At 51.8% G+C, this 26,550-nt stretch overlaps 1 protein-coding gene across 1 annotated transcript in view; it reads left to right on the top strand.

Annotated features, from left to right (window-relative positions):
• Positions 1-26,550, top strand: part of RNF17 (ring finger protein 17) — a 3,777,565-nt gene that overhangs the window by 1,862,460 nt on the left and 1,888,555 nt on the right. Inside the window, exon 21 of the mRNA XM_069639339.1 lies at positions 23,879-23,994. Within this exon, the coding sequence (XP_069495440.1) occupies positions 23,879-23,994 (116 nt within the window). The remainder of the gene's footprint in view (positions 1-23,878; positions 23,995-26,550) is intronic.

Below are 26,550 nucleotides of genomic sequence, written 5' to 3'. Positions count from 1 at the left end.
GGACGCCCACGCTCTGTCGTCGACGTGCACCGCTAGGAACGAAGCTGTCACTTCCCTGCCGCAGTTCACCCTGTTCTCCAGCATGGGGTCTGGCATGGATTCACATGCTCATGAATATTCCCCGTCGTCAGGCTGGGAATCCTCGGTAAAGAAAAAACCAGTATCAGTTTCGTTTCTGATCTGTCTTTCGTAGTAGTAACCAATCACTGGTCTCTGCGTCATACTGACCACAGCCAATGACTGCCCTCTACCTAAGCCCCGCCTCTGGCAGCCATCTTCAGATTTTTACCACACGTTCATGTGTTGGGATCCTCGTGCTATTGCTCTCGAGCGTTAGTGCTATTTTTTCACGTTTTTTCTCAAAAACTTCGTTTTTTTCGGTCAAAAGAGCCTCAAGCTCCACCGACTCTCCATCCGATCAACGGGGACCCGTGTCGGATTGGTCTACGCCCCTCAAGGGTGAAGATTCGTCGAGCTACGCTTTTGGAGGACTCCAGAAGTTTCTCAGGCCCATCTCGGTCATGGCCCAGGAGAAGGGAAGCTCGACGCCCGGAAAGCTGTTCAGGGTCTGCCCTGGATGCCAGCTGCAGAATGTCTTTAAGGAAGACGAACACTCCTTTTGTCTTTACTGCCTACATGAAGACAAGACGCACGTGGAGAAGGACTGTGCGTTTTGCGGCAACATGTCGGAGCGGACCATGAAGGACCGCCATCAACGTCTCGCCAACTGGCTGGAAGGGAAGAGCCCGTCCGGCGAGAAGAAGAAGAAGAAGAAATCCGAGCGGTCTTCTAAGACTTTTGAGGACACCCCGGCGACGGGGGTCCAACATAAGGCCAAACACCGCGAGTCCTCTGGCACCAGGAGCGCCGAACGGTCGGGCTCTACGGGCACCAGGCAGGGCGCACCCTCCCCGGCACCATCAACCACGAGCCAACGCTCTGGGTCGGGTAAGAGGAAGGCCGAGCACCCGGCGAAGCTCCTGGAGAGGCCCCGGTCGAGCTCGAAGGCGGAGGGGGAGCGAGGCAGTGTCCCCCCACTCAAGGAAAAGGCGGTGAGCGCACCAAGGGTGGTGAAAGCCTTAATCCATCCGGCCAAGGCCTCTATCGAGACAGTCGCGGCGGCCCTGGCTCAGCCTGTGGAGGCTACGCCGGTGGTGGCGACCTCGGGGCTCAGAGTCTCCCTGCCACCGCGGAGGGAGTCCTCTTTTATGCCCATCGACAGGACCCCCTTGAAACCTCCGACGGAGAAGAAAAAGGGGGGGGGGGGGGCAGGAGGTCGCCGTGGATTCGGCCTCAACCTCTGAGGAAGAACTGATCGAGGTCTTAAGCCACGGCGTTGGCGTGGATGTCATGATCTCTGCTTCCAAAAGGTCAGGGTTTTCCCAACTCCCTTGGAAGCAGATCCATAACCCAGGTTCCGAGGGCCAACCAGTCCCAATTGGGACCTTTTGGACCCAGTCCTGGCGCCAGTGGCACCAGGCTCATAAATGTGCCCAGTCCCAGCGCTGGAAGCGCCGGGCTCATAATGCTTGGGTGGACTTACCTGCAGCAGACCATGCTGCTTACTTGCCTGCCAGCTGAGCCTCTGATCCTCTTCTGTTTGGAACTACTTTTCCTGTTGGGTGGGGCAGGAGCCACTCCCTAGATTCAGAACACTGGAACTCTTCTGCAAAGCAGGAACTCTTTTCTTACCTAGGCGTGGCTGTGGAAGGAGACACCTAAGCACTACAGGAGGCTATTTAAACCACACCCGGTGGATGAATCTTGCTTTGCGTTATTCTGCATCCTCTGCAGCAGAAAGCTCATCGTGTCTTCTGCATCGGATCCTGGGCCTAAGGAAAAAGGCTTACCATCCTGAATCCAGTCTTCAGCAACACCTATAAAGACAAGAAAGAACAGGTTAGCATTCCGGCATCTGAAAGACAAAGGCTTACCTACTCTTCGTGCGCTCCGGAGGTCTTCACACTGCATTCCGGCATCTGAAAGACAAAAGCTTACTGACTCTTCGCACGCTGCGGAGGCCTTCGGCGCTGCATCCTGCATCTGAAAGACATTGGGGAACTTTAATACTCACGTGCCATTACTCCTTTCCACATCAACCCCAGTGGGTATTCCGGCACCCTGCAGCCGCTCCGAACTCGTACCTGCAAAATAAAAGACAGTTAGAGCGCATCGTGAGGCAGGCAACAAGCGCTTACTTACGTGCTTCCAGGCGCTTCTATTCATCATACGGACTCCATCTTCAACTCACTTCAGCCCGTCATCCGCCATCGCCGGAACCTGCAAAACAAGAGACATCATTGCTAAAGACTTTAAAGACAATAGAATTACTCGAAACTTACCGTTCGTGCAGTAAACGACGGACAGCAGTCCTCTGAAGTCAAGAGGCCTGCGCTACCGATCCAGTGAAGAAACTGGTTACAGCACCCTGCCCCGAGGCAGATGGAGAGCTCGGCATTCACTTACCTAAGGTGAGAGCGTTAACCTTTGGGGGTCTACAGGAGAGCAAAAAAGGGAAGAGATAGGGACACCCCAATAACCCCAGTTCATTAATCCCATATTTTCTGTCTGCAGACATCTTACTCTTGAAGTCAGGCATACAGTGCACAGAGGTCCAGCCCAAAGAGCCAACCGGGTGCTACACATCACCTTTAAAGATACGGTAGTCGCCCAGTCAAGACCGGCGCCTCTGCGAGAATCAGGTGAGCGTTACAGTGGAAGAAGACCAGCCCGTCGGGGGGGATCCCGACGCAGGAGACGACGACATCGTCGAGGGTACCGACGGGGCCCCTGACCGCCCGTCGGATTCCCCTATGCCAGTGCCGCAAGACAACTCGGCGGCCATTTTGTTGGCTATACAGTCCTTATGCTCAGAGATAAGGACGAGACTGCTGTTACCAGTGGAGGAACCACTCCCGTCGGGGGACCCGGAACCAGGCCCTTCGGGCAGCCCCCCTCCTAAGAAAAGAAGGATTCACCCTCCACCTCCTTTTCAGCCGTCGCGCCCCGTTCAGCCCTCCTCCCCGTCCACGACTCGAGGGGATGATACGGGAACTGACACGGCCGCAATGGGTACGGACGACGAGGTGTACGACGAGGATCTGCCGTCGTCTCCTCCCACCCGGGCTTCCCCGCCCGACGAGATTGGATCTTTTCACTCCATGATCGCCAGGGCATCCGAGCTCTTCCAGCTCTGCCCTGAGGAGAAGAAGAAGGAAGGTTTCCTTTATCAGCGGCGCGAGGCCAAGAGGAAGACGGTCCTCGCGGTACCTCTACTGGACGATATTTAGGATGAGGGCCTCGCCCTCCTCAAGAACCCATCCACGACGCCGGCTAGAAGAGACCGGTACGAGAAGAAGTACCGGGTCCCGGACGCGGCCCCCTTGTGCCTCCGGGCGCAGCCTACCCCGGACTCCGTCGTCTCCGCGGCGGCCAGGAAGAAAGCGGGGGGGGGGGTTGCGGCCTCCACGTCTACTTCCCCGCCGGACGGCGAGGGAAAGAAATTGGACACGATGGGGCGCAGGGTCATCTCGTCTGCAGCGACGACGATTAAGGCGGCTAATGCCTTGGCTATCGTAGCCCGGTACGACAGGGAGCTGTGGTACAAGCTGGCTCCCCTGCTGGACTTCCTACCGGACGACAAGAGGGCGGATGCCCTGGAGATCTTGCAGGAAGGTGAGGTGGCGTCGGACCACGCCATCACTATTGCGACGGACATCGCCGACACTGGATTTCGCCAGTTGGGCAACGGCGTGTGCCTTAGGCGGCATGGATGGCTCAAGGCTACTGACTTCCGTCAAGACGTACAGACCAGAGTCCTGGACATGCCGTTCGATGGGAACAACCTGTTTGGGAAAACAGTGGACGATTCCCTTCAAGCCATTAAAGCGGACACGGAAACAGCCCGGGCTCTCGGGGTTCTCCAGCAACGGCGGCGGAGGCAAGGGCGCCTCCAAAGGTTCCGGCGGCGGATTTTCCACCTACCGTCAAGCGGCCCGTTCGTCGTCTCAAGAAGCTTACAGGGGACGAGGCAAGTCAGGCGGACCCCGCCGTCGTCGCCAAGGAGGCCAAGGCGGCAAAGCCTCGTCTAAGCAGGATTGAACCGGCCGTGGGGTCGGGCCCCCACCGAAGCACCCCGGTGGGAGGCCGGCTGGCGAGCTTTGTCAGCGTGTGGGAGTCCATCTCCACCGACCGTTGGGTGCTGGACCCCCTAGCCCAGGGCCACGCGCTCGAGTTTCAAAGAAGGTGCCTGCGCATCCCCCCTGTGGCCAGGAAAGAGCTTCACGTCCCTCAGCTTCTCCGGGAGGTAAGGGCGATGCTAAGGAAGGGCGCCATCGAACTCGTCCCAAGGAGGCTTCGGGGCTCCGGAGTTTACTCAAGATACTTCCTTGTGAAGAAGAAGACGGGAGGATGGCGCCCCATCCTAGACCTACGACGGCTGAACAAGTTCATCAAGGCTCAGAAGTTCCGGATGGTCACCCTCCAGCACGTCCTGGGTCAGCTGGAGAAGGGCGACTTCCTGTCGTCGTTGGATTTGGAGGATGCCTACTTCCATATTCCCATCCTAAAGGGGCACCGAAAATTCCTCAGGTTCGTGGTCCAAGGGCGTCACTACCAGTTCAGAGCCCTTCCCTTCGGTCTACGGTCGGCACCCAGGGTATTCACCAAGTGCCTTGCACCAGTGGCGGCGCAGCTGCGCCGAGAGGGGATCCACGTCTACCCCTACCTGGATGACTGGCTCATCCGAGCCAAGACGAGGGAGCTCACCGTGGGGCACACGGCAAGGACCGTCCAACTTCTCACGGACCTGGGATTCTCCGTGAACTACGCCAAGTCCCACCTGGTACCCGCGCGAAACGCACTGTTTCTGGGAGCGAAGCTCGACACAGTGTCCCTTCTGGCCTCCCCGTCGGAGGAAAGGACCAGGTCCATCCTGGGCAAGGTACAGCGGATGTTGGATTCCGACGCGGCCAAGGTGAGGTCCATCAAGTCCCTCCTCGGAATGATGTCTTCTTGCGTCTACCTCATTCCCATGTGCAGGCTCCGGATGCGCCCGTTGCAGGAGTTCCTGGACGCGCGCTGGATCCAAACGACGGGCGGCTTCGAGGAGAGGATCACACTCGACGAGAGTTTCCGCCGAGCGATCCGGTGGTGGGGCACCCGCGCGCATCTGTCGGCGGGCATGGACTTCCAGACCCCAGACCACCAGGAGACAGTGACCACAGATGCCTCCCTGGAAGGGTGGGGAGCGCACACCGAAAATCTGCACGCGAGAGGCCTTTGGCTCCCGACGGAGAAGTCCCTCCATATCAACGTCCTGGAGCTCCGTGCAGTGTTCTGGGCCCTCAGGTCCTTCCTTCCGTCCCTCAAGGGCAAGGTGGTGAGGATCTTCACCAACAACACCACCACCATGTTTTACATCAGGAAACAGGGCGGAACCAGGTCCCCAGCACTGTCCAAGGAGGCGCAGGACCTGTGGCATTGGGCCGTCGCCCAAAGGATGTTTCTGGTGCCGTTTCATCTGGCAGGGATAAAAAACACCATCGTCGACTCACTCAGCAGGGAGCTGCGCTCGTGCCACGAGTGGGAACTACGGCAGGATCTAGTGGATCGCCTCTTCCGACGGTGGGGCACACCCCAGATCGACCTGTTCGCGACGGCGACGAACTCCAAGTGCCGGAGGTTCGCCAGCAGGTGTCCCCAGCCGAGGAGCATGGGCGATGCTTTCTCTTTCCCCTGGGCGGGCCTGTTCCTATACGCGTTCCCTCCATTGCCACTACTGATCCGGCTCATCAACCAGCTCAAGAGGTCACGGTGCAGGATGATCCTCGTCGCACCTGCGTGGCCGAGGCAGATATGGTTCCCGGACCTTCTGGACTTGTCAGCGTCCCCGTCAATCAAGCTGCCAGTGGACGCGGATCTGCTCTCCAGGGAAGGAGGCGCCATCCTCCACCACGACCCGAAGTCGCTGAACTTGCAGGCCTGGCTAGAGTTTGGAGGATACGACATACCGGCCGACTGCAGAGAGGTTCTTGCAAAGGCCAGGGCGTCCTCGACTCTTAAATGCTACGGACACAAATGGAAGAGGTTCTCTGTCTGGTGCCACGCACAGAAGATTAACCCTCTAAGGATTACGGCTCCCCAAGTACTGCCGTACCTGTTGACGCTGGCCAAAGCTGGACTGGCACACGCGTCCATCAAGATTCATCTTGCTGCGATCTCCCGATACACTAGAACCACAGGGTGGACGTCCTTGTGGTCTCATCGTCTGGTGAAAGAGTTCATGAAGGGACTGTTCAGATCGTTCCCGCCGGTGAAGGCTCCGGCCCCGGCGTGGGAGCTCAACGTGGTGCTGACCAAGCTCATGGGACCTCCGTTCGAGCCTCTGCACTCGGCCCCGTTGAAGTTCCTGTCGTGGAAAACTGCGTTTCTTGTGGCCATCACCTCCGCACGACGGGTGGGAGAGATCCAGGCCCTTTCCTGCAAGGCCCCGTACTTGATTTTTCACGACACGAGGGTGGTGCTCAGGACGCACCCCTCCTTCATGCCCAAGGTGCCGTCGGACTTCCATCTCAACGAACCCTTGATGTTACCTGTGTTTTTCCCGTCGCCTTCGTCGCCGGCTGAGAGGACTTTGCACTCGCTGGATGTGGCTAGAGCGCTGAAGTTCTACGTGGATCGCACGAAGTGTTTTCGGAAGACGTCACAACTCTTTGTGAACTTTGGACCTGTCAATCAGGGGAAGGCTCTCTCGAAGGCTTCCATTTCCAGATGGCTCTCCGGCTGTATCATGTACTGTCACCGGTTGGCAAACCGACCGCTGCCTGGCCGTCCGAGAGCACATTCCACCAGAGCGATAGCAGCTACCACGGCGTTCCTATCTGGTGTGCCCCTGCTGGACATTTGCAGGGCTGCTACGTGGAGGTCGACGCACACCTTCACGAAATTCTACTGCGTCGATCGAGATTCCAGGGAGGAGTCCAGGGTCGGCCAAGCAGTGCTGCGCAACCTGTTCGCCTGAGGTGAGCCTGGTGAGGAGGTAAGATTGCTTAATGTTGAGTTGATGTGATGCTTAATGTTGAGCCTTTGCCACCTCCCGTGGTTGTGCATGTGGGTACTGCTATGTATTCTTTATTCATGAGCATGTGAATCCATGCCAGACCCCATGCTGGAGAAGGAACAAGTTACTTACCTGTAACTGTTGTTCTCCAGCATGGGTCTGGCATGGATTCACATGCGAACCCTCCCGCCTACCCCTCTGCGGCTCTTCACTTGGTCATACTGCCACTTCACGTGCTTCCAAATCTGAAGATGGCTGCCAGAGGCGGGGCTTAGGTAGAGGGCAGTCATTGGCTGTGGTCAGTATGACGCAGAGACCAGTGATTGGTTACTACTACGAAAGACAGATCAGAAACGAAACTGATACTGGTTTTTTCTTTACCGAGGATTCCCAGCCTGACGACGGGGAATATTCATGAGCATGTGAATCCATGCCAGACCCATGCTGGAGAACAACAGTTACAGGTAAGTAACTTTTTCCTTCACCGCCGGACGTTCGACGACCCGTGACTCCCGCCTTAAAGGGAGGGCACTCAAGAAGGGCCGTCAATTCCCTGACACCTCTCGACGATCCGTGGCTCCCGCCTGAAAGGGAGGCACTCAAGAAGGATCGGTCGGTGCATTGTCGGAGAACTCTACTCCACCAGGTACATTAGGGGGGTAAAACCTTAATAGGAAGAAGTGAGACTATTGAACATATGGACCGGGCTTGTGTGATATATCTTATTTTACAGGTTGCGCAGGTGGGGGGGGGGGATCTCCACACAGAACTGTGTCCAGGGTACGGGGCCAGTATTCTGCCTATTGTTTCAACCATCTTACGTTCCTTCCTATCTCTATTGCTGGTTTACTCCTTATTGATCTGTGTGACATTTTAACCGTACAGTTGATGCACTTTAATGAGATTTGATAACATTAGTGGTACCACTCTAGACGTGTATACATTTATCATTATTGACTTCCAAGTACAAAGTGTGTTATTGTGATCGTGTACATACTTTTGAATATTAATTATATAAAGACTGTGTTTTCAGTAATACAGTGTGTGGACATTCCTTTGTGGGGGTTCGGGGACTACACTGTACTTAAGAACCAGAACGCATCACCTCCTGAGAAGCTAGGCCTTTATTGATCGTCCATTGCTACCGTAATAGAGAATCTTGGCTGGGGTCTGCTGTGCCTCTCCTCTACCATATAGAGAGCAGAAGTACAGACACCCCCTACCGGTCTTTACAGCCTGTCCCTCAAGAAATGTTTGCCCCTAATCAGGGGCAAGTCATTTCTGGTCAGGACAGACAATTCTACCACAATGTTTTACCTGAACAAACCGGGTTGCACCCGTTCCCCTCTCCTCTGGGAATGGGCCCTTAAAGAGGGGATTTGGATTACAGCAGTCCACCTGCCGGGGGACAGCAATGCAGAAGCGGACCAGCTGAGTCGCTTGGGGTTCAACACCTACGAGTGGGAGTTGCACAATGACTCCTTGTTGCCTCTGTTCCTTCTTGGGTGGTTCGTAGGTCTGGATTTGTTTGCATCTCCCCTGAATGCCAAGTGCCCCCAGTTTGCTTCACGGGCAGGTCGGGGGTCACTGGGAGCCATCTTCCAGATCTGTTGGCACAGCCACACGTGTTTTAATGCGTTCTCTCCCACCCCTCTGCTCCAAGTGATCCTCCGCAAATTCCAGGCCTCCGTGCGCGCTCAAAGATTACTGTGTAGTATTCTGTGTAGTAGTCTGCTTATTGCACCTTAGTCACTATTGTGTAGTATTCTGCCCTCTTAAGACTGTCTCGCATCTAGATAGTGCGCTCAAAGGATTACTGTGATTGGTTCTGCCTGTCTCACTCACCTAAGTTTGTTGCATCTCAGTTACCACTGGGCTGCATCCTGCCAATCCAAATCACTTAGAAACTGTTCCTGTTACCATCTCTTGCATCTAGTTAGTGTGCCCATGAGATTAATGTGCTGTATTCCGCAAGTCTAAAACGCTTAAAATTGGTCAAACTAGCCTACCCCTCATCTGATGTGTAGATCTATGGCCCTCTTACCACCACTTGCCCTCCATTTCCAGCTTCCAATCACCAGATGGAGACACCAGCTCGCAAAAATCCTCCCTTCTCATCAGCCCCGATTCTTAGAATACCCTGCTCCCGCCCTCACCTCCTCACTCATCCCTCTCCGCACCTGTCCTGCATTCTAGCACCCACCTTCTCAAACCCACCCACTATTCCCCCCTGAACACAACCATTGAAACTGTTAGGGAGAATTCTCTGTTATGGCTAATTTCCCAAACCTAGTGAGTCCCCCAGCAGATTTGCTGGATTTTTGGGGTTTATTTTTTTTCTCCTGCTAAGAGTGAGACTCTCTTTCTCCCACTCTTAGACATGATTTGAGATATCCTTTGACTGTGTTTTATGGGCTATGGGGTCTTTTACCCCATAGGGCTTCATGTATTTTTGGTATGTGTGTTACACAGCACCCTCCGTGCCGTAACACAGGGGTGTCATAGTGACCCCCAAACATAGACTCCTTACCCTGGGACTGACTACTGTCTCCCAGGGCATATAAAGTCACCATTGGCTTTACTAGTCCTAAATTGTGAACAGAACCAGTACAAACCATCATATTGTGGGCGTACTGGTAGGGGCAATTCGATTGCCCCTGGGTCTGTTGTTCGAGGGGGCACTGTCCAGTCCCCCCTGAGCGAGTTTTGGCTGGTGGCAGTGGATACTAATTTTTATATTCAACCGCGAATATATTCCTATGGGATTATCCCAATGTTCGAGGCTAATACTTTTTAACATAGCCTCAAACATACCGCCGGTTTATTTATTTAATATGAATTCACTGGTTGGTATTTTTTGCCAGAACTCGGTTCCAAAATGGCGTTTGTGTTCGCTTCTGTGACTCCAACCCAAGTCGAGCCCTTTGTTCCACTTTTTGGCGGGCTTTTCCACAGAAGCCTCCAAAAGTGGTGCCACTCTGTCTGGGTACCACAGGGGGCGTGGGAGGGGGTTTAGGCACCCTGGACTGAGTTGCCTCGGCAACTCAAATCGCACTCTTGTTTGATTGGCCCAGTGGTGAGCCGCCCGGCTCACCACTTAGCATGTTTGAGTGACAGCTAGGACTGATGAATGGGGGTTTTCTGCATAAAAGCAGGGCTTTGGGGACTGGGACTTCAGACGTCGCCACAGGACCAAAGAATCCGAAGAGGGAGAAGCTGAGCCAACCTGCAACGACGACACCACAGGTGGAGCCCTGCTGAACCGACTCACCACTTCTTCCAACGACAGAGGAGATCTTCATCCCGAAGAGTCTTCTTCCTTTGACTGGTGGGGATAAACAGTTTTCCCGCCTTTTCGCCTTCCCGGATCATCTCGTGGCCGCCTTGCCTGTGCCAAGCACCCCGGCAAACGGGATACCACGTTTTTCCACAACCGCGAATAAAAGGGTAGTACCTTTTAACCGGAGAACTCTGCGGCTGGTTTCTTATCTGGCAGTGCAACGACCTTCAGCTTTCCTCCACGTCGAGATCATCTCTTCCTCTGGACGACGCCGCGACTTGCACCCGCTGGCAGGAACTGCCCCCGCTGGAGGATCCTCTCCACTATAAAGGTACTGTGTCCGCCTGGCCTCCCTCGCAACGGTCTGTGTGGGGTGACTCTTAAAGCATCAACTTACCACTTGGGTTGGCCCTAGGCTGGCTAACTGAACTTCTCTAAGCTGAACTAATTCTTTGCTGAACCCCCTTCAAGACTTTTCAAGACTGTTAACTGTGTGATCTTGGGCGCAGTGGTGCTCTGTACTCTCTCCAAGAGGGAGCCTGGCCTCTGAACTTTTTGCTCACTAGGAGACTTTGACTTTCCTGCCTTGCTGGGTGCTTCAAAAGTATTGTGTTGTGTGCTGTTCCTAATTTCTGCCTTTTCCCCTCCCTTTTTCTTAAACTTATTAGAGTGCCATCTTTAGTTAAGCGCTCACCTTTGTCTGGAAATAAGTGGTGTTAACTAAGAATTGTCTAATAAGGAATAAGGGATGTATATATAGTAATAGTAACTGTGTTTTTGAACTTGCTTATAATAATAGTGCTGGAGTGTTTCCAAGAGTGTCTTTAAATAAATAATTATATTCTTTGTTACCAAAGCTCTGGTCAGTGTTTGCTTGTGCTACTGTATTTTGGTACCTATCTTGTATACTTTATATACTGTCTCTCTCTTCTTGAGGGAAGTCTGGCTGCTCAGCCACAGCTACCATGTAAATCTGGGTGGTACAGACTGCTACCAATTGGGTTTACTGCCAACACCTGTAGTCTTAATCCTTTTGCAGTGGTCCCTAAGGGAACTGCACAGGTTTCTGCCTAACAGAAACCCACCCGCGCACATCACTACAGCCTAACGCCACTCGCCCACTCTCCTACTACCACCCCACTTCTAGCTCTAAAATCAGAGGTGCACTCTGGCACACCAACCACCTCCTGCCTCAAAATCTTATTCCCACCCACCCATCTCACTTTAACCCTCCACACCTCATCCTCCCTCTGACCGCTGTTGAGAACTCACTAATACCCCATGCCAAGACACCTCGCCCCCTATCAAACTCCCAATCCAGAGGAGCCCTCTGGCGCTCCAAACAGCTCAAACCCACATCCTCTTCCACTCCCTCCTTGCACCCCCCATCAAACATCCCCCCCTCCCTTTCTCCCCCCAAACCTCCAAGCCCCTCTCTCCTAACCGACCTCTAAACCTCACACCCTCTCACCGCCCCATCACTAACCCCCCTCGACCCCTGCCAACATACCCCCCTACATACCCCTTCCCCTCTCTAAAAACTGAACGTCTCGCGCTCGCAAGTAAGGTAGTTTCATCTCCACCTTCCGACCGCCCTACCCTCTCTCACACCCCCTTTGCACCAAAACCCATAAAAAGTAGAAAACAAGCCTGGCCCCCCTCTGTGACTGCCCATTCCTCACCACTTCTACCTCAACCCTTCCTCCCAATCTCTCCCTCCGCCACCCCATCTGAATCCCCCTATATTCTCCCTGCTTCCAGCCCCACTCTCTAGACTTCTCAGCCTGCACACCTGAACCCCCGATCCCTTCATGACCCACTCCAATCTCTAACACCCTCACACCCACTCTCCATCTGTGCACTCGCCTGCCCCTCCCCGACCCTACCCACACTGCCCTGATATCCTCCTCCACCCGCCTACTCTTCCCATCATCCACCAATGTAACCCCTTCCCCCGCCACTCAGAACCTGATGGCACCCTCCCCCGTCACTACTCCCCCCTCCTCTCCCTGTCTCAATGACCCGAATCCCCACTCCTACCCCTCATGCTGCTCCTGCCCACTTCCCGATGACCCCCCCCCGTGACCACATCCCACACCGCAGTCAAATGCATCCTTTTTAATGCCCGCTCGGTAGCGAAAAACAGACACAGCATCTTCGACCTCCTCTCCTCTGACAAACCTGACCACTGAAACCTGGCTCTCCGATGACTTCGCACCTGATGCACATGAAGCATTCCCCACCGGCTAATCACTCATCCCGCTCAACAGACCTTCCAGAGGAGGGAGCGCAGCAGTCCTCCACCACCTCACCCTCCCTACCCCACAGGCAAAGCCACCCTCACCACTGCCACCCACCTTCTCGGTCATCCGACCCATGAAGCGCGTGTCAGTTGAGGCTTTCGCAGCCACCTTCTCACCCCCACCTCCCCCCTCGGCTGACTCCCACCCTGACACAGCCCTCTCCATGCTCCACTCTGCTATATCTGATACTCTTGATATCCTTGCCCCTGTCATGAGAATCCGCCTGAAGCCCGAAGCCAAATGTAACTCCTGGTATGACTCGGATCTCGTCACCCTAAAACGCAAGTGCAGGGTGGCAGAGAGGAAATGGCGTGCTTCATGTTCATCCTCTGACAAACTGGCCTGCCGCCTGCTCCAAAGGCAATACCGTCTCTCCGTTCTCACCAAGAAGAGAGCCCTTATCCAAGCCCGCATCTCTGCGGCATCTAACAACTCGGCCGAACTCTTTAAAATCTGCAAGGAGCTTGCCAACCCTGCTGCAGTCTCTATCTCTCCTGTCCCCTCCCAGGCCCTCTGCACTGCACTGGCCTCTCACTTCATCTCCAAAACTCAGGACATCCTAGCCTCACTCTCCTCCTACCACCTCCCTCCCTCTCTGTCCGGCTCTTCCTCGGGCCCTTCTGCAGCCACCCCTCCTCCCTCCTTCTCTGCCTTTCCCCTTTTTTCTGCTGACGAGGTTTCCAGACAAGTCCAATCTATGAAAGTCTCGTCTAAACAGGTTCACCCCTGTTCCTCCAAAACTATCAAGGACCACATTGACTCCCTGGCCCCTGCCCTGGCTGACTTTTGCAACCACTCCTTCGCCTCTGGAGTTTTCCCATCCCCCCTTAAGCACTCCCTTGTGCACCCTCTTCTTAAGAAACCCTCTTCTGACCCCTCCTGGCCGGCTAACTATTGCCCAATCTCCATCACTCCCTTCCTGGGCAAGCTCCTGGAGAAACTGGCCATCTCCCAGCTGAACCTCCATGCTGAATCTGTTGGCAGTCTTCATGACCATCAATATGGCTTCAGAGCTGCCAGAAGCACGGAAACTGCTCTCCTGAACATCCGTGAGGACCTGCTTTTGAACCTCGACTCCAACACTCTGTGTGTTCTCATTCTGCTCGATCTCTCTTCTGCCTTTGACACTGTCAACCATGCCATCCTGCTCAACCGTCTCCGTGATAACCTGGGTATCACTGGTCAGGCTCTGGCGTGGCTGACCTCTTTCCTCTCCAATCGACCCTCCCAGGTCCAACTCGGGTCCTTCCTCTCTGACATCTTTTTCTCCACCTGTGGTGTCCCCCAGGGATCTAATCTCTCCCCCTGGCTGTTCAACCAGTATCTGGCACTCCTTGCCCACCGCATCGCCGCTCTCTGCCCCAACTTTCAGTGCTATGCGGACGATACCCAGCTCATTTTCAGGCTACCCTCGGCCTCCTCCTCTCCCTCCCTCATCTCTGACTGTCTGTCTGCTATCCAGGAATGGTGTGCCGCCAATGACCTCTGCCTTAATGCCAGTAAGACTGAGATTCTGCTCATCGGCACACCCACTCCCTCCTTCCCTGCAGCTCTCTGGCCGGCCTCTCTTGGCCCTCTTCCTGCTCCTACCTGAAAGGCAAAAAACCTCGGGGTTATCTTCGACTCCACACTCTCCTTCTCTCCTCATATATCTGACGTCTCTAAGAAGTCACACTACCAGCTGCACCTCCTCAGAGGTATTCTTCCCTTCCTCTCCTTCCCCCAGAAGCTCGCTGTCTCCCGAGCCCTGGTTCTCTCAAAACTGGACTACTGTAACAGCCTCTATCTTAATCTGCCTGCCTCCACACTCCGCCCTCTGCAACTCATCCAGAACAGAACTGCGAGACTTGTCCTTGGCCTCAAGCCCAGGGACCGTATCTCTCCAGGACTGAAATCTCTACACTGGCTCCCAGTGGCTGCGAGGATAACGTTCAAAACCCTCTGCATTGTCCACAAGGCCTTCTGGGGCCTGGGGCCTAAATACCTTCAACTCTCTCTTCCTAAATATCTTCCTTCCCGAGCCCTTCGCTCATCCGTCTCCAACTCCCTCAGGGTCAGCCGCTTCTCGAAGCAACAAGCTGGGGGTAGATCTCTCTCCGCGGCAGGGGCCTCCCTCTGGAACAGCCTTCCTGCCCCCCTGAAACTTGAGAACCATCTCCGGTTCCGGAAGCACCTCAAAACCTTCCTCTTTGCTTCTGCTTTCTCTCTCCCTCTCCCCTGCTAATTCTTCTCTGAAACTGCACTGAATCTGCAACTGGGCCACTCTCACCGACCTCGGTCCTGGGCCCAGCCACTCTCCACTTGCACTGTCTCCCTGGTAACCCCTGCACTGCGGGACTGTCTCTGTATCTGTGAGGATGTGAGGGTGGATGGTGGGGGAAAGCGGGACGCACGGCCAAAGGAGCCCGCTGTGCCGCGGGCGTGTGCGGCGCCGAACGCGGGCGCCGGGAAGGCGTCCCTGTTAAAGGGAGAGCCTTGTCGGCGTCCCGCGACGATGCCGGCGTTGCGGCCGCGGGTGCTCACAGCCGCGGCGCCGCGTGTGCCCACGAGGACCGGGTTCACTGGCGCTGCGGCTGGGAGACCCGCGAGCGCAGCATACCTCGGCGACCTCCGCCGGCGAGCGGCGGCGAGGCTCGGGAACTGGAGAGCCCGACTCGTGCCGACCGCTCGGCGTCGGAGGTGCGCCAGACAGCTGGGCAAGGACCCATCAGAGGCAACCCACCAGAACCCCCTCCTTACCTCATGTGGGGCAAACCCAGAATGGTGGCTTGGGGCCTCAAGCAGGACGGGCCTCCGGGAGACATGTCTCGAGGGAGACACATTGTTGGGGGGGCGGGGCCAGTGGAAGGGGGTGTGGCTGACAGCAGGGAGGGGAAGCTAGAACCAGGCAGCCAGTATAAAGGAGGAGGTGGGGAGGAGGCAGCACTATTCATAGAGGGTGGGTGCCTAGGGTCCCCACCAATCAGACAGGGGGGGAGGGAAGTTGTCCCCGATTGGCCCTTTTTCCCTCCAAACCCCAGGTATAAAAGGGACTGGCCTAATGGCTTTTTTGTTGCTTTTTGCAGGGAGGAGAGGAGAGTGAGAGCAACTGGTGGGCCTATCCGGGTCCATGAGAGTGGGAGACACTCAAAGAGAAGAGGAACTCCTGGTGCCTTTTACTCACAGTGAAGTAACTGTGGGGTCAAACCTGGAGTTCAAATACCTTGGTTAAGACACTGTGTAATAAAGGTCTACAAAACTCCACTTCGCCTACTGTCCTGATTTCTACAGTATCCCTACAGCCCCCCCTTCCCAGCACTTGTTCTGCACTTACCTTGCACTTGCCACCAGCTGGCCCTTTTATTTATTTATTCTACTTACCTTGTACTGCACTTCCCCCCTCCCCCTCCCCATGCACCTCTCCCCTCCCCCTCCCCCTGCACTTGTGCGATCTGAATGACACCTGGCCTAGTAGGATCGTTGTCTCTCTTCCCCTTGTTCCCCCCTCCCTGCCTCGTCGCGCCTTGAAACACTTGTGTATAGGCGCGTTACAAATGCCTTATCATATCATCATATCATATCTCATTTCTCTGCCTCACTCGTTGAATCTCAGACCTGCATTCCATCATGCAAACCCCTTCTAGTTAAGCTCTCACTACCCCCGACCATCTCTGATAGCTTCCTCCTCCTCTACAGACCTCCTGGTTATGACAGACATTTCTCTAACAACCTCTGTGATTCTGTAGCCACCATACACGTAAATCGCCCCTCGCTGACTGTCCTAGGAGACTTCAATATCTGGTTGGACATTCCCACCAACCCCATGACCCATCCTCTAGTCGACAGTCTTGATTTGCTCAACCTCTCCCTTCATATGAACGGCCGAACCCACTGTAGGGGGCACACCCTCAATGCAATCTTCAGCTCCAATGACCTGATTCATCTATCCCCACCCCATACCCCTCATCTGGTCCGACCACTTTGCCGTCACTTTCTCCATCCTCACCCCTGTCCCTTCCCCTACACCGCCACTGGCTTCCCCCACGACCAGAAATGCGGTAACCAAATAAAGATCCTTCCTGACCTTGCTGAAGCCCTACTTCTTAGATCCCTTCCAACGACCCCTCCAAACATATCCCTAACCATCGACTCCTTTGACTCTTGGCTCAATCTCTAATCCCTCTCACCCCCTCATGCACCACTTCCTCACGCAATGGACTGATTCCCAAATGGTTCATGGCCGTACTGAGGAACACCAAAAAAGAAAATAAATCTCGAATGCAAATGGCGAGCATCAAAAACCGATCTCAGCAGATCCGCCTTCACCTTGCACCACCGTAATTACAAAACCGAAATCCGGAAAGCCAAAAAAGCCTATTACAACAAACGAATCCACAACTGTGGAAACAGCAGCAAAGAACTCAATAAAACCATTTCTGAATTAGTCAAACCCAATTGCACCCCAACCGAATCTGCCCCATCACAATCGCTCTGTGACTCACTCTTCCTACACTTCTACACCACTGCTCTTGACAGGACGTCTGTCCTTAACAGCAAACTTTAACTCCCCCCTCCCCCACCCAACGACCGAGCAACCCATCAACCACTGCTACCCCCTCTGCCCCAACCCCCGATGTACCCACTTTCGATTCCTTCAAACCCATCTCCAGCTACGAGTTTCTTCACCTATCAGCTAGCAAACCGTCTGGCTCCCCGCTTAAAATAAATATTCTCATCCACCTGCGCAGGAGAACATGCAAGAACCATACTAAATGACTCCCTCAGCTCTGGTACATTCCCTGAGGCCTTCAAAATTGCGCATGTCAAGCCTCTTCTTAGAAAGCCATCCCTCGACCCTCTCGACTCCAAAAACTACAGACCCATCTCAAACACCAGATTCCTTGAAAAACTCATCGAACGGACAGCATACTCCCAGCTAAACGCCTTTGTCGAATCCAATAACCTCGTTGACCCCGCTCAATCAGGCTTTAGACCTCGACATGGTACCGAAACCACTCGATCTGGGATGATCTTAAGGTCGCTGCTGACTCTGAAGAATGCGCGTCACTAATTCTCCTCGACCTCTCTGCAGCCTTTGATACGATCAACCACTCAATCCTCATTGACCGTGTCCAGCCCCTTGCACCCGTGGCACCGCTCTCAAGTGGATCGCCTCCTTCCTCAGCAATAGGGAACAGATAACCCTCTCCGCATTTGTCTCAGCTGCTCGTTCAGTCAATACCAGAGTACTGCAAGGTGCATGTCTATCTGCTCTCCTATTCAACCTCTATATGTCCACCCTCCCTGGAATCATCCGTCTGCACAACATCTCGTGCTACAACTACGCTGACGATGCACAAATCCTCCTTAAATTCCACAACTCGGACACTAACCCCCAGCCCGAGCTCGAAGCCTGTCTCCTAGATATTGACCGATGGATGATAATAAACCACTGTTAGGCAGAATCCTGTGCAGTGCACTTGGGGACCCCTACACAAAATTAAGACTACAGGTGGCAATACAAGTTTTACCTTTGGTACAAGCCTGTACTAGTATGTTAAAGTTGTAGCAGTAGCGGAGCAGCCAGGCTTATCTCAAGAGAATATGAGCAGTAGCAGAGATTACACAAAGGGACCACAATTACTGTGACTTAAGCAAACACTGACTCAAGGTTTCAGGTAAAAAATATAAGTACATTTATTTTTAAACCATTTGTTATAAACACGGCACTTCTATTAATTCAAAAACCACACGTAAAATATACTACAACTAACCAATTAACTTTGTACAGTATAGCTCAAGGTAAGTACCCTGTGTTTTAACGGACTGGTGTTATAAAACAAAAGAGGTTACTGGGAATACACTTGCGATCACTTTTTGACAGTAATGACAGTTCAGTCTTACTAAATAAACACGTATCCGCGGCAAAAAATGTTACCGGGGCAAAACACACTTAGCACCTGAGATACCCAGAGCGTGTTGGGGGCAAAAATCATAGGCAACACTTTTGTCAGGGCAGACCGAATCAGAGAACACTCATGGACAGAAATTCAAGAGTCAATAGGCCGGAGCCAGTGTCAAGTGGAACCGGGTTCCTGTTGTCGAGGAACACACAGTCGGACAGTTCACGATTCAACGTAGCCAGGAGTACTTAGATATTGTCAACAGAGGAAGCAAAAGTTATAAGAAGGAGGGAAGACAAGGGCAAGCCTTGGAGATGAAGAAAAAGGGATTAACCCTAATTCCTCAAGCAGAACACAGTACCTTTATTCAATGAAGAGGCTGGTGCCACGGCAGTTGTTCGTGGTAGTTTCCTGCAGACCCTTGGTTCCTGGAGCTTCCGGGCAAAGGAGAACGTCTGGAGGGGTCTGCACCACACAGGGATGAAGCCGGCAGCAGCAACGGTGAATAAAAGGAGCGCTCCTTGAAAACAGGGGAGGCTCTTCAGATGGCTATCCGGACCACTACCGCTGTGTCCAGCGATTTAGACCAAGAAGCGGATCCTCTGGCTGTAGAAGGTGAGCTGGTTATCCCCACCAGGCTCAAGGGAAGAAGACTCCGGACTGGATCTTGTCTGGTAGTCGAAGGGTAGATAGCTTAGGACTGCAGCAGGGTTTCACCGGGACGGGATAATTGCAGCAGCTGTCTTCTTCTTCGCTTCTCTTCGGTTCCTTGTAGTTCCAGTGGCGACTCTGACTTCTAGCCCAAGGGACCTGCCTTTTATGTGAAAATCCCCCATTCACACAGCCTTGCTGTCAATCACGCAGCAGGGGGGTTGTCCAGCCCGGACAAGCACCTCAGCCAATCATGGCAAAGTGCGACTTGGGTTTCCTAGGATATCCTGTGCAGGAGGTGACTACACCCCTCCCTCACATTCAGCCCACCTAGACACCCAGGCGTCTAGAGGAGGGCTTCTTGGCAGAAGCCCGACAAAAGACAGTGATCAAAGAAGGCAAACCTGGTTTGCCGCGCAAAGTAAAACACAAGAAGGACTTTAACAAAAAGAAATGGCGAATAAACCCGACCGGAGCCAAAAGAAAATGTGTCCCTCTGTAGTGCCCTGCACTCTAGTCCCTGTGATGTCACTATATACCTCACTGTGCCCGTCTCTCGCTGTGTACCCTGCCTCCTAGTCCCCCTGAGGACGCTATGTATCCCTCTACCCCCATCCTGTTCCTGTAAGCCCAGCCCTCTGTCTCCCTGTGCCCCTTGAGCCTGTGTGTCGCTGTGTAATCCCTGCCTCCCGTTCCCCTGATGTCGCTATGTATCCCTCTACCCCCCATCCTGTCACTGTATGCCCAACCCTCTGTCTCTCTCTGTCCCCCTTTGTGCCCATCCACAAAGCATATGAGCTTTGTGGATGAACTATCATATCACACCATATCATATCACTACGCTTACTCTCTACTCTACACCATCACTCAGAGGACAGCTATACCCCTCGATAAATTCGGCCTAGCTGCTCACATACGAACACTACCCCATAAACACCTCATCACTCTGATAATACGCAGCTCTATCCCATGACAAGCAGGCCAAGCTGCTCAGAAAAGCGTCCTTCAGGTCTAACGCAGCCAGAACCCAGTCTGGGTGTCCACCCACCAGACTGCAGACATTGAACTGACATCCCCACCTCCACACCTAAGGCTAGGATGCAGCTATCATAATGCTATTAAATCGGCTGCATACATAACTGGTGCACCCATGTACCCTACGACTTTAAGCCTCTCTACTCTACTGACCCGGACTGCGGTCCCCGCGGGCGTTACAACCAACCAGCGCTTTGCGGTCATACCAATGATATATAGAGCACTATAAAAATGCAAAATAACATAAAATAGCATACCCTTATGGCACCCATGGGTGGGTGTATAACCCTGTACCCCTAGTGTATGTTTTTGGGCATCTGTGTGTGGTCCACAGAGCAGGGTATGGGCTGGTGGCAGCTCCATGCTGAATTGGATAGGTGCTCTGAGTATCCTCCATTTTGGGATACTCAGGCCCTGCCATTGGAATCAGTTGATTCCTGATTGGAGACCAGATGGCTCTTGTAGCCTCTTGCTTTCTATTGCCCGTTACCTTGTTTTCCCAATGTCCTGGAAAGCCTTGACTTGTCCCTACCCCTGACTGGCTGTTGGGTGGAAGTTCCACATATGGAATTGTGGGGAAGTCCAGGCCAGACTGGCTGGAGCCTTCCCACTGACTGTATGTTGTGGGTACGCCCTTGGGGTGGGACCTGGGTGAATGGAGTGTGTGACCAATATACATTTCATGTTAGGGTGACTGGTTTCTGGTGTGTGACACAACAAATGAGACAGCCCTGCCCGAAACTGGTATGAATGCAGTGTGGAGTGCTGAATGGCTGGGTGCTTGTTCCAATCCACATTCCTTGTTGTAAGTGTCTGGATGGAGAAGAATGGCCTGAATGCACTGTGAGCCTGATTGGCTGCCTGCCTGCTGAATGCCCTTCTGAATGATTGGCTGCTGAGCTTCGCCCAGGAGTGTGAATGAGACAGAACAGTACATCTGGGGACTTCTCACTGAGTAGAATCGTTCAGAAGCTGAAGTCGAAACCTGATGCTTAGCTTGAAGCCCTGCTGGAAGAAGGCGGCTTTGCTGCTGCTTTCCTTTAGCGCAATCCGAAAGCTGTCGTGTCTCCAAGAACTGATCTAAGAGAGGGCCTGGCTAGGAGACCTCTTCCCGAGCTATGAGGGAACATTGTGCACCAGCCAACCTTCACCAATGCTACCTGGAAGTCAGTCATCGAAAGGCTGCCGACCGGAGACTGGGTCTGCCGAGGAATCTGAAGTGGAGTGGCAGGACGTCAAGGCCATCATCGACCAAGGTTCAGAGGGCCGCTGTAACCTCGTTGACCAGAGCCGCAACGCTCCATTGCCTAAGACATTTGAATCAAGGACTCCCTTGCTCATCACAGTCGACCGCTTTGTCCCGTTGGAGAAAGTCAAGGGTGCCGACGAACCAAGGAGAATCCGCTGGTGGGTTTCCTGCCACCCAAAATCCCTTAAAAACGCTGACGAAGATCCGAAAGCCAGCCGTGGTTGAGTCCTTATCACTGACGAACCGACGCCCTTGCTGGGCCTACATTCTTCATTGACTCTTTGCAGCAAAGAGCTATCGTTGTCGAGGCGCACTGCATGCCTCATCCTCACAGGACGTCCACGACTGATCATCAACGAGCACCGCAACGACTGAAGCTGCTGCCTCAACAACATTATTCACCCTTTTCTTCAATGGATCTTCACGATCCGTAACTCCTGCCTTAAAGGGAGTTCACTCAAGAAGGATCCTTCGACGACCCGTCGACAAACACTGCTAAACCAGGTAAATTATGGTAGCAGAACAATTTTAGAAGGGAACAAAACTTTGCTAAACAATATTTGGACTGGGCTTGTCAATCTACTTTATGTACAGGTTGCCCAGGTGGGGGGATCCTCACACAGAACTGTGTCTTGAGCAGAGACAAAGTATTCTGCAAATGATTTAACCCAACTTGTTTTCCTCCCAAGTCTATGGTTGATACCTTTTGCTATTGATTTGTATGCCATTTGAAACTGTCAGCAATTGGTGCATTTTAATGGAATTAAAGAGTAATTGTGGTACCACATAGAAATTGTGCATTCATCATTATAGTATTGCCTGAGCACAAAATGTGTTATTGTGTGTGTATGTAAGTTGAACCTTATTTATATAAAGAACTGTTATCACTAACAGTGTGTGGACATTACTTTGTGGGGCTTTTGGGACTACACTGTACCTAAGAACCAGCATGCATCACCTCCTGAGAGCTAAGCCTTGATTGCTCTTCCATTGCTACCAACAATAGAAAATCTTGGCTGGGGTGCCCTGTGCTTCTACCCTGCCATACAGAGGGCGTGAGTACAGATAACCCCCCCCCCCCAACCCTCTAGTCCTTTACAATTGTACCGAGAGAAAAGAGAATGCAGAACTGAGAAATCATCCTGGCAAGAAAAGAGCGCCCCATCGCTTCTAACTGCCCGGTGACGCGATCCCTGAATCAGACCGGTAACAGACAGAGCGGGAGACGCAGGGAGGGCAATAGAAATAATGAATGGAACACTCATATTTGTCCAAAACAAGTGTTGAAGAAGAGTATGGATCATTACTGGGGTATTCATACTCGTCCCAGTACAGAACCAGTGTTGGTGAAGATTGAGAATCATTACTGGGGGACTCCTACTGGTCCATGTTCAAAACAAGTCTTGGAGAACAGTGAGAATCGTTGCTGGGTTATTCATACTCGTCCCAGTAAAGAGCAAATATTGGAGAAGAGCGAGAAATATAATTGGAACAGTATTATTGGTAATAACCAAGTGACATTGAGTAAAGCGAAAGTCTCAAGTTTGTCTAACCAGAGAGGAGCAAAAGAGCACCAAGAGAGAAGAGAAAACAAAACAAACAAGAATTTGAGAAACCCAAAAAAGAGTCGTGTGGAAAAGCCTGATATCTGAACTTTATGATAATGAGTCATTATCCTGTGCCTTACTTGTTTTTAATAGTGGTACGGTCAGGTTAGATTCATTTTTGGACATTGGCCCTACATTTTTTTGGGATTCAGATGACTGACGAGCACCCTAGTTAGCTTTGTTAGTTAGGGAAATCCTGTAGTTTAGGAAAAAGGCAGTCCTTTCTAATTTTCTGTGAATAAAGAATAAATCCAAAATGGAAGCTCTTGAGTCTGTGTCCTCGTTCTGACATGCCACAGGTTATATATGCTATTGGGGCCTCACTTGTTAAGTGTTCTGCTCTTGTTTTGTTTTGCAATTAGAGCTGCAATAATAAAATATGGTATGCAGTTTTTCCATCGAAAAATGTTCCATCAAACATTTTTCCATCACATTTTTTCCAAAGAGAAAAGTTCATCGAATGTATATTTTTGTCGGGTAAAGGGTTTATTTTGTTTGTGGTGGGTTTTTAAGGGTTAAAAATAAAATGATAAAAACAGGGGGCTGAGGGCCCCCCCCCCTATAAAAAAGAAAAATGCATTTGATTAACTTTTTTTCATTGGAAAACCTTTAATGCAAAAATGTCTCGATGGAATATTTTCGATGGAAAGACCAGTAACCAAAAATACCAAACTTCGTAGAACGCGTTACAGATGTCAATTTGATGTTGACAGCATTTTAATTGAGTGATGCAAGAGGTGGTAAAAATGTTAATAGTTATCCTTTTGGGATTTTTAAGAGATTTTAAAAATCATATATTTATTTTATGTAGGTCTGCCTGGACACAGAGAAGTTGAGGTGAAATATATTGACTTCGGCAACATTGCAAAAGTAAATGTGAAAAATCTACGAAAAGTAAAAGATGAGTTTCTGAACATACCACAAAAGGTAAGTATTTTAAATAATTAGTACTTTTTCCTTTCCAGTTTTAGAATTCTTTGTCATGGTTTTCAGGTGATAAGTTTAATTTGATAGTGTTATGGTTAATGTTATGTGTATGTCTTTTAGATCACACTACTAGATAGTTCTGAGGAAACACTGTTTGCTTAAGTAAATATCTATGATTATTTGTATTGGATACATTCTTCCCACAGATTCCCCATTTTTTAGAACTTCATGCAGGCACACACTAGTTTGAACCTTCTTTTTACAGCCATTTAAGTGCCATCCTACTGCTCCATGCTGGCTCTCTCCGTGCCGGATTTGACACACTTAGTAGATATACAGTAACCCCTGTGACAAAGTCCCTTGTTTTGAGTTATTATATGAGGCTTGGGAGACCAATGGGGTCTGGTCTCACCACTGCTGTGAGGTGTGGCGGCTGGGGGAGGTAATGGGATGGTCTTCCATCCTCCCCGTCTCATCTTGTACCTGTGGTGCTCTTCTAGTTTCATGACCTTTGCCTGTGGTCTCATCACCGACTGTAGGTAGGTCAAAATGTTGAACCCTGAGTTCCCCAAACATCCATTACTTATCAAAGAAGAGTAGATCTGCAAGGCCCCCAAGGAATTGAGTACCGGAAGTGAGTGATTCACTGCTACAATGAGGGCATGGTAAAGGAAGGCCTGCATGGACAGAGACCCTTGCACCATAAATTAGCACATTTTCAACCATGATTCAGTGCATGGATGACACTTTTTTTTAGAACTTGCCAATAAGCTGGTTGGCAAGCCGCATAGACCATGACAAACTGGGGCACTAAAAAATCTTAAGAGGCAGGCTGACCCTTTCGTGAGTTTGATCTGCAGAGCAAAGCCTGAGAGTGTGGACCAACCAGGAATAAGCTGTGAAGGCTATTTCAAATCAGAAATCCATTCCCCTTGCTTAGGTTGTGACGCTAACTGTAGCATACCACTACATACATTGCCTCTTTTTAGTGTCGTTTGTGAAGCGGAGAAGTCTCTGGAAGTGGTGTACCATGGTGGAGAGAAGCTGAAGTCTGTACTGTTTCTTTTAAGGAGGAGCTGAGCAGTGAGACAGTGAAACACTGCTTATAATCCCCCAGACGCGCGGAGCAGTGGCTGAAAGTGGTGTACTGTGGTGAACGGGTGACGGCAGCAGAGAAAACGTGGGAATGTGAGGGCAAGGTGAACAAGAACTTGATACAATCTGTGGGAGTGTGCGGTGTGAGAGAAACTATTGAGGCGCAGCATAGCCAGGTCTAAAGGCGTTAAGGAGAATAATAAACTGACCACCTGCCCCCCTGAGCACGCCTGCCCCCATCCGTGTGAACGACTGCCTTGCAAAAGCTCCCGTTAGAAATGCCGGGAAAAATGGCTACAAATCCACACATACAAAAACCTAGAAAAAATAAGCCATACAGAAAAAGGCTCCCTGCGAGGAGGAATTTTAATCAGTCTGGTCAGGCACACCAAATACAGACTTGTTCCGTGGCAGCAGAAGCAAACTGACTATGACAACAGGGCTGCGGGTAGAATTACAAAACAGTACCAACCTGTAGGTGCTACTGATCCTAATTCGAAGCTGGTGGGCGCTGCATCCGTAATAATGGTGTCGTATTGTAGCCCCAACTCAGTGCATGTAGACATCAATGACATCTCCCTCTTGGCGTTGTGCTTCAAACTACAAGGCACACAATGCTATGTAGGATTTGAAGATAGACGATCAGGCTGCACCCTCACCGGAAAAAGAGGCGGTGCACGTCATGGTGCATGCAAATATGAATGCCTCTACAGAAATCGAGCAAAGACGCACATTTCCGACTCTCCTAATCTCTTCCCTAGTACTAGCCGGGACAACAAAGGGGAACTAAGGAACTCCTCCAATGGGAGCGGTAAATTCTTTAGATTCCAAAAAGAACACCAATGAATCTGAAGGTGTTTTACACTTTGCTGTGAAAATACTACTGAAATTATGCTGAGTCATCCTAGAAGAAGTGAAGAAGCAAGGAGTTGTGATTGGCTCCCTGGAGAGTCACCTGCAAGGAGTTGGGATGGCTAATATAGTTGCGACAAGCCCAGATCCCATTGACACTTCAGCGAGCGACAAGATATGCCTCGAGCTAGAAGTGATTGAAATACAGTTGACTGGAGAGCGACCGGAAGAAGACAATCGGGAGATGACTATGTACAAAACAAGAAGAGAAAGCCGGCTAGAAAAACGAACTAGACTACGGAGAGCAGCTGCAAACAGAAAGCAAATTAAAATACGGTAAACGCAAACATTAGCCTCTGAAATCTGGGACAGTAGCACCGGTCCAGGAATGCCAAGACCAACCTAAGAAAAACCTACTGAAAGGGATTGCCAAACGTCAGAAACCCGTAGGAACTTTGACTAGCTGACTGCTGAGAGAAGGAACTATCGACTCGCAACACGAGGAGGAAAGAAGAGTTTCCAGGCCAACAGTGGGCAGGGTAGAATTGGCTTCCATGCTAGCAGAGCATGGCCTGTTATAGGAGAGGGGCACAGTGTTAGGGAGAATTC

Source organism: Ambystoma mexicanum, chromosome 7q, assembly GCF_040938575.1.
Source record: "Ambystoma mexicanum isolate Mex_15411 chromosome 7q, UKY_AmexF1_1, whole genome shotgun sequence".
NCBI classification, from domain to species: Eukaryota; Metazoa; Chordata; class Amphibia; order Caudata; family Ambystomatidae; genus Ambystoma; species Ambystoma mexicanum.
Note: the sequence above shows the minus strand (reverse complement) of the source record. Positions and strands in the feature narration are given on the sequence as shown.